The sequence below is a fragment of the Ipomoea triloba genome, chromosome 14, assembly GCF_003576645.1.
Source record: "Ipomoea triloba cultivar NCNSP0323 chromosome 14, ASM357664v1".
In the NCBI taxonomy this organism is placed as follows: domain Eukaryota; kingdom Viridiplantae; phylum Streptophyta; class Magnoliopsida; order Solanales; family Convolvulaceae; genus Ipomoea; species Ipomoea triloba.
Genome location: NC_044929.1, coordinates 13173079 through 13181662, shown reverse-complemented (window position 1 = coordinate 13181662; position 8584 = coordinate 13173079). Strand labels below are relative to the sequence as shown.

At 33.0% G+C, this 8584-nt stretch overlaps 1 protein-coding gene across 1 annotated transcript; it reads left to right on the top strand.

Moving 5' to 3' along the window:
• The first annotated feature begins 6077 nt into the window (after positions 1-6077).
• On the top strand, positions 6078-7983 carry LOC116004936 (xanthohumol 4-O-methyltransferase-like). Its single transcript, XM_031245138.1, has 2 exons — positions 6078-6932; positions 7507-7983. The coding sequence occupies exons 1-2, from the start codon at positions 6147-6149 to the stop codon at positions 7816-7818; spliced, it is 1098 nt and encodes a 365-aa protein (XP_031100998.1). The 5' UTR covers positions 6078-6146; the 3' UTR covers positions 7819-7983.
• Positions 7984-8584: the final 601 nt, after the last annotated feature.

Here is an 8584-nt window from a genome sequence, read left to right as displayed (position 1 = left end):
TGCTTGATTTTTTTTTTTTTTTTGGGTTTATTTTCGATTTTTTTTTAAAAATTTATTTGCGTCTATATTATCATGACATTTAAGTTGTAAAAGAGATGGGAGTTAAGAGGGGAAATTATCTCGACTTTCCATCTACCCTTAGGTTAGTTTTGGCAGTCTTTATTTATTTATTTTTTGACTGGAGAGGTTGTCTCTAACATTCCAAGAGGTTGTCTTCTTCATGTTCTTGGTCCCCTGTATAGGGTGTGTTTGAAAACTCGAAAAATGATTTTTGGAAATCGTTTTTTAGGTTTTTAGTGTTTGGATGTGCTTGGAAAATTAAGTTAATAGAAATCATTTTCAGTTGACCTAGAAAAATTGGTTGTTTTGGAGGAAAATAACTTCTTTTAAAATTTGGAAAAATCTTTTTTCACAAATCAGTTACAACCTTGCTTGCTTCTTTACACCCAACAAACTTGTTGGGATACACTGGTTTTTCACAGGAAATCATAGGCCTGGTTTTTGTCGGAAATCAGAGCGGCTTTGGTTTCCAGGTGAAAACCAGAGGTTGGTTTGTTTGTTTGATTTTGCAAAATGTTTAAAAATATTTTTTTTACATTTTATTTCTTTTTTCATTCTTTTTTTTTTCTCCGCCCCATTTTTTTTTTCCTAATCACACTTGCAAAATCTTCTAAAAACTATTGTGGATGGCCAATTGATGATTAATGCAGATGGTGACGCAGTACAACCAAATGCAGTACAATTGCAAAACCATATAGCAGTTCTCAAAAGTACGAAAGTGGTACAATTCATTATATTGTACTACCAATTAAGTACTTATGCTTCTGCTTTTGCGACTATATAATGTCACAGCATGTGGTGAAGATCCAGACATATATGAAGAAGAGTGCTTAAAGACATTATTGAGTGCAGCGTTGATGAGAATGGAAATGGGCACGGCAATCTCCATTCCATTATAATTCTCACCGGCACTGCACTCAACCATGTTTTAAGCTCTCCCACTATTATAAAATAGAGTAATACTGCATCTCATTTTATTTTTCACTATTTATTGAGATTTTAAATTCTGATTAATCTAAAAACATAATCGGACGAAGAAGAAGCCGAATGGCTTCTCCGTTTGACTTCTATGTTATATTTGAACAGAGAAGCTTGTTGGTTTCTCTTCTCCGTTCATGGAGAAGCCAACGAGTTTCTCCGTCCAGATTTGGACGGAGAAGCACTCTGGCTTCTCAACGGAGGAACCATGGCTACTAGTTCATGGCGGCAGATTGGGCAAGTTGCCAGCCATGGCATTGTCATTTATTTATTTATTATTTATCATTATTATTATTTAATACAATTAATTTACTTTTTTTTTTATAAAAAAATAAAGCTTAAAAATATTAATTGACATGGTATCTTACATGGAATTTTTCGTATCAGGTGACTTTTAAAGGTAACATGCTATTATATGTTAAATAGTTTTTTTTTTGAAATCTAGGTTAAATAGGTTAATTGTACTATTTTAACAAGTTTAAGAATTTAATTGAATAATTTTTTTTAGTTCGAGGAGTTAATTACACTTTAGTATATAATTGAAAAATCTATTTGTAGTTTTCAATTCATTTATTACTTTTCTTTATCCAATAAAACTTTACATATGACAGAATTTATACTCTATTTTTCTATAAAATATATCAACTTTTCATCTCATACTCATCAACACTCAATCACTCATTTTCATTTTCCGTCAACTTCAGCCGTCCCCAATTTTCCCTTTTTAAAAAATTTTTGTTTTTGACTTTTCTTTTCCGGTCGTTGAAAATTTATTAAAGAGTTTTTTTTTTTTTTTTGGAAACAATATTAAAGAGTTAATTGCCAAATTTTTTTTTTTTGAAGGTAAACGTAGCTATTCCATTAATTCATAACATAAAACGTTTACATCAATGATCAATGAAATGGTAAATCATTCCTTACAGTCAGACATAGAAACAATTTTTCTAACTATGTTATAGAAAACTTGAATCGCAGACTGTTTCATAACTATAGCAAAATTGTTCATTAACTATAGCAAAACGGTCAATTTGGTCATCATTTAATTTTTTATTGACCAATTAAGTCTTTCAACCTTAAAAGTTTTAACCAATTTAGGCTTCCGTTTGCTTTGCTATTAGACATCTGTTAGCTCGCGACTAAATTGGTAATTTCGCTATAGTCAATGGACCATTTCAATAATTAACTTTTCAGAGAAAATGGTATATGTAATGACTGAAACGGTCCCTTGATTATAGCAAAATTACTATTTAGTCTCGAGTTAATGGATGTCTAACGAAAAAATAAACGAATGATCAAATTAATTAAGATTTTTAAAGTTGAGAGACTTAATTGGTCAATAAAATAGTCAAGGATCAAATCAGTAATTTCGATATAGTCAGGAGACCATTTCTTTAATTAACTCTTTATTAAATGTTTTTCATTTTTAAACGGTACGTCTGACAAACCAAGTCATTGAAGACATTATATTTTCACTGTTTTTTTTCAAATTTGGTTTTTACTTACTGACAAATTAAATTTTAATAAAAAATTTTAATATTGTATCATGAACTATTTGTTTCTAATCATCTACCTTCTCATAGTGATCATAATAAGATATGTAGCGGCTTCAAACTTACTTTTAAATAAATAAATAAAGATATGGAGCTATATTAAGTAGAAATCAAGTAGCACTGTTATTTTTTTAATGCTAGTAACTCTATTACATTACAGTATCTGTTCATAGCACTGTTATTTTTATTTTTATTTATTTTGTGACACATAAATACAAAGGTACCTAAAGTTCACCCTCAGAAGGATGAACTTTTATCAGAAAATTTGACTGTGACACTCTATGCATGGTTTTGACATTTGATACATTGAACTGGACATTTGGACTTCTACTGCTTTAAAATTACGTTATCATCGATTACAAAAGATGCAGATGTTGAATTAAAATGCAAGACTTTAAATTTTTTTTTTTTTAAACGGGGTATCTCCGGTCCAATTGAGTTACTTGTACAAAATGTTGAATGGCTCCCTTCTAGATTTTCCATTTCCACTTGTATCTCTTTTGATTTTAAAAATTACGGAGTAGATTCTTAGGTCATGGGGTCATTGGGGTGTCATCAGATTTCTTTTTGGACTGGTTTGTGATTTTATTTTATTTTATTTTATTTATTGCCATGTAATGCAAGGGTTGCAAATTAGTTTTGAAAACTATTGGTAGATTTAAAAGAAAAAAAAAACTTTTTTCTCTTTTATAATAATTTAAATGTTGTTTTTGTGTTAGTGTTGTTATATTTTGAAAGTAAATTGAACTTTTAATTTAGCAATATAGGAAAAATAATATTGAATTGCAAATGTAATGATATGAAAATATATATGTTCATTTTTAAAGGTGAAAGAGTATCGCATGAATGTGGATAGTTAACCGGCCTTATAGTACTAATGTCATTTCGTTTGCAATTCTTTCCTATGAAAATAAATAAATAATTTCTAAATAGTGTAAAAAGAGTTAATCCTAGCATTTATTTTCAATTATTGTGGCATTTTCATATTTAAGTTTATCTTTTTAATGTAGTCACATTGCATCCATTCACTTCAATGTTTGTTTATTTATTTATTTATTTATTTTTATACTTAGGTAATCCCAGCTTCATCAGACTATTCTTAAGTCTATAGGACCCCATCCCTAGAGTCACTACAAAGGTAAATTGTGAGTTGCATAATCAGCTTACCAGTCAGAACCTAGTCTCTATGCGCACACAAGGGATCCATTTCAAACTTTCCATCATCCTGGGTTAGTTTTCAATTAACTTCAACTTCAACCTTTTGATACACACACACACACAAAAACTTTCAAAGTCAATATTTTTGTTTAAAATAAATTTTAATCATTAATCTGATCTCAAAATTAAAATTAATATGATTATCTACTAAGATCATAAAAATTAAAAATATATAAATTGAAATTGAAAATTTAAAATTTAAGAGGTGAAAAGAAATTAAAGAATAAAATATAAATAAAAATAATAAAATTTGTAAAAAGTAAGATGATGTTGTATAGAAAATAGTTATAAGTAGGAGTAAGGAAGTATTGTGTTAAGAATTTCTGTTGATAAAAATGATTAAATAACAAGTATATATATAATAGATAGATTAAAGAAAAAAAAAAAAAAAAAAAAAACCTCACCCCCATAGGCTACTTGCAAGCTTGAAACGTGCAATAGCCAAACTAATTTGGCCATTGCACGTTGCATGCCCAAAATGGCATTTAAATTGCATGGCAGCTTTGCCATGCTTGGTTGCCATGGCTAAATTATGTTGCTTTTGCCTGAGCCTAAGCCTGGATCAATTAGGGGCTTAAGCTAATTTCGAGTTAAATTCTGATTTTTTTTATAAGATGTAAATCAATTTTCTTTAAGTTAGTTTCCGTCCGAATTTATCTTAATTATATTCAAGTTTGAAAAGGTTCACGCTCATTTTTTTTGGAGCCAATTCAGGACTAGTTCGACCTTGAATCGATCCGTGGTGAACTCTATATGTAATGACATGCACCCATGTATATATGGAATGACATGCGCTCATGGAAAGAAAGCTATATATGGAATGACATGCATTCAAGTAAAGCTGTATATGAAATGACATTTGCATTATGAAAAGAAAAATATAATTAATTAAAAACTAGAGGAATAAGGGGTGAAGGGGTCAAGAAAATGAAATAAAAGTAATAGCATACAAATAATTTATTTTCTTTTTATTAATTTGTTTTACCATATAATGGTTATAATAATTATCCAATGCAAAACTTCCATGTGCCAAATAAATTATTCAAACTCATAAATAATAATAATAATATTTTTTAATAAGAAATACTTATCATTTTCCTAATAAAAAGACAAAAACTTTTGACATTATGGTAGGCGAGGATGTCCATGGAATTGTCTACAACCTTACCTTTGATATATAGTGCAACTACCACCACTCGTCCACATTTGAATAGTACTAGTTGTAAACATTTTTTTTTTACTCAACAAAAAATGTACTGTAATTAAAATGAGTAGTTAAGTTAGGTTGCCTTCTTCAAAGAAAATTATTAGTAATTTTCATTACTCGTTGATTTGTTTTTTTGGAGGTTAGATCATCAAAACTTTAATGACCTGTTATTACATATTACCAACTAGCTCTTGATTTCGACGCATTTAAATAGCATGTTGATGCATGTACTTAATTATAACTTTTAAAAATTTAGAAGCCTAATTAACTTATCGTTTATTTGAACATTCTCCTATTTCTTATATAATATATACTCTCTATATATTGGAACGTCTACTATCATATCGTGCAGCGTTCTCCATCTTCCATATTCGTTCATGGAAGAAGTTGTTGCTTTATTATAGAATTAGATTAGATTAGATTTCTTAATTAATATATGTGTTTTGATAAGTGTCCAAGCTAGCTAGAATGGCTTGTCATTTGTTGAAGAAGCTTAGTATAACTTGAGGACTCATTTTGGTGTTTGAAGCTTAGTATGCACTTAGGACGCGTGTTCGATTCCCAACATCATGACTCACCTCAAGCTTAGTATGCACATGAGGACTCGTGTTCGATTCCCAACATCATGAGTCACCGCAGTGTTTGATTCCCAATATATCGCCAACACCATGAGTCACCTTATTTTGGTGTTTAAAGCTTAGTATGCACCTGAGAACGCGTGTTCGATTCCCAACATCATGAGTCACCTATTTTGGAACTTGAAGATTGATTGCAGGATATTTTGGAACTTGAAGACTGATTGCCGTGAGCATTGTGTTCGATTCCGCATGTTCAATTCCCAACATCATGAGTCACCTCATTTTGGAACTTGAAGACTGATTGCAGTGAGCATTTTGGGCCCAATTCGAAGGCCTAATTAACTTATATTTGACATTTTCTTTATATAGTATGTACTTTATATAAATCTCATGGGTGAACAAATCAATTGGTATATTTGACTATTTTTCTTATATATAGTATATACTCTATAAATCTTATGGGTGAACAAATCAATAATAACTAGCTTATTATTGGAACATCTAATCATCTATTATCCTATCCTGCAGCACTCTCCACCTTCCATATTCAGCTCCATGGAAAAAGTAATGGGTGAAAGTTATGATGAAAAGTGTATGCTCCATGGCCAAGCACTAGTGTGGAAGTATATGCTCCACTTCATTGACTCTATGGCTCTAAAAGCCGCCGTCGACCTCCGCATACCGGACATCATACACTCTCACGCCGCCGCCCACCCCATCACACTCTCCCAAATCGCCGCCGCCATCGACGACTCTCCTTCCCCGGACACCACCACCCTTTCTCGAATCCTCCGGCTACTTGTCCGCCGCAAAATCTTCACCTCCGCCGTCCGACCCAGCGACGGCGCCACCGTGTACGGCCAAACTCCGGCGTCGAGATGGCTTTTGCGTGACACGGCGGAGCTGAGCATGGCCCCCATGCTGCTATTCCAAACCCATCCTCTGTCCATGGCGCCTTTCCATTGCTTCAGTAGGTGCGTGAGGGAAGGCGGATTCGCGTTCCCGAAAGCGCACGGGAAGGGGATTTTCGAAATGGCTGCCGGCGATGCTGAGTTCAACAAGATGTTCAACGACGGTATGCGATCTATGACTGAGATCATTAGCAAGGCAATCGTTTCGGGTTACGGCGGAGACGGGTTTGGCTCCGTTGGGTCTGTGGTGGACGTGGGTGGCGGGACCGGAGCTGCCGTGGCGGAGATCGTGAAGGCGTTTCCCCATATCAAGGGGATTAACTTCGACTTGCCGCATGTTGTCGCCACGGCGCCGGACTATCAAGGTGTTTCTCATGTCGGTGGTGACATGTTTGTGTCCATTCCTCCTGCTCAAGCCATCTTTATTAAGGTAACAACTACTATTGGGAGCCCAAAAATATGGCTTAGGCACCGATTAATCAGGGCTAAAGGCCATGGCCAGCCGCCTAGTGTATCATCATATATAATTGTTGATTTAGCTGGCTGACCAGTTAATGCCGACTAGGCCGCCTAAGCGCAGCCGAGTTGCCACTTAGGCCTCCTAGCTTAGGCTTATTAGGCACTGACTAGGTCCTAGTGGGTTGATTAGCTATTGTTAGTGGGTTGATTAGCTATTGTTTCATTCTGTTTTAAATGAGTTATTTTAGTCAAAACGACATCATAAGAAATAAGGCTAAATTGTTCAAACTATGTTTTTTTAAGGTTAATATTTAATATTTTAGTATTATGCAGATTAAGTTGTTAATTTGGTAACAAAAAAGTTACAAGTTCAATTTCATGTCTATTGATTTTCTTAGTTTGAGACAGCCACTTATTAAGTTGATTTATTTTCTTGTGATTTTTTGATGACTAAGATCACAAGACCACTTTATTACCTAATTAAGTTATAACTGTACTCTTATTATTGTGGGCGTCGCAACCTAATAACTATGCATAATTTAAAGTGGGTGTTGCACGACTGGGGAGACGAAGAGTGCGTGAAGATTCTGAAGAATTGCAGGGAGGCGTTGCCGGAGAAGAGCGGAAAGTTGATAATTGTGGACGCAGTTCTAAAGCCGGAGCCGGAGCCGGAGGGTGATCTCATTTTTGGTGACATAAGTTATGTAACAGATCTTCTCATGGTGGCGCACAGCACTGGAGGAAAGGAAAGGACTGAAGAAGAATGGAAGAGATTGTTAATGGAAGGAGGATTTCCAAACTATAACATCATTCATAATATTGCTGTGGCTTCCATTATTGAGGCCTATTCTCAATAATTTTTTTGCTTTAATTTTGTTATGTAATATATATGTTATACTTTGGGTGACTAGGGAAACCCTACGGTCTCTGCTTAAAGCTGATAAATTAAAAGATTTTTATATGTTGTGCCATTTGGTCAATAAACATGATCAAGCTAGTCAATAATGGACACTTGATTGTCTTTAATTATATTACTTTTAAAAGTATGTAGAAGAAGTAAATTGCAAAAATTAAAGATATGGACTAAATTGTTCAAAACCATATAAGAGTTGTTATACCATGGACCAAGGTCCACCTTGTAAGGTGGATCTTGATCCTAAACGACGTAGTTCTGCTTCTGCACCAATTGATGTGTATTTTTAGTATTTGAATTGTGAATTTCTAGAATATAAATTGTGATTTTAAGTCAAAACACAAAACAATTGTAGAAGGAAATTAGTGAATACAATACATGGTCATCAAATCCTAATTTGTGTTAATATTATGTGATTGTAGTATTTGAAAGGAATTTGTGAATACAAAACACCGTAATGTATACAAATTGTGAATTTTTAAAAAGTAAATTGTGAACATTTAATATATAAATTGTGTATGGGTTCACCTTGCAAGATAGACCCATGTCCAGAGAATAAATTGTGACCATATAATACCTGGATCTCCCATGCACTTCAGCCATTTTTATTTATGTGGATTGTATAATAAGTTTGTGGGCATTATATAATACTTTGGTTTTATTTAAATATTTTTTTTTTCAATTATTTTCCTTATTGTTAATTTTTTAAT

Excerpts from the sequence above, each read along its gene's own strand:
- LOC116004936 (XM_031245138.1), top strand. The coding sequence starts at position 6,147 with ATGGAAAAAGTAATGGGTGAAAGTTATGATGAAAAGTGTATGCTCCAT. Across the intron at positions 6,933-7,506 it reads CTCAAGCCATCTTTATTAAG|TGGGTGTTGCACGACTGGGG; the intron begins GTAACAACTACT and ends CATAATTTAAAG.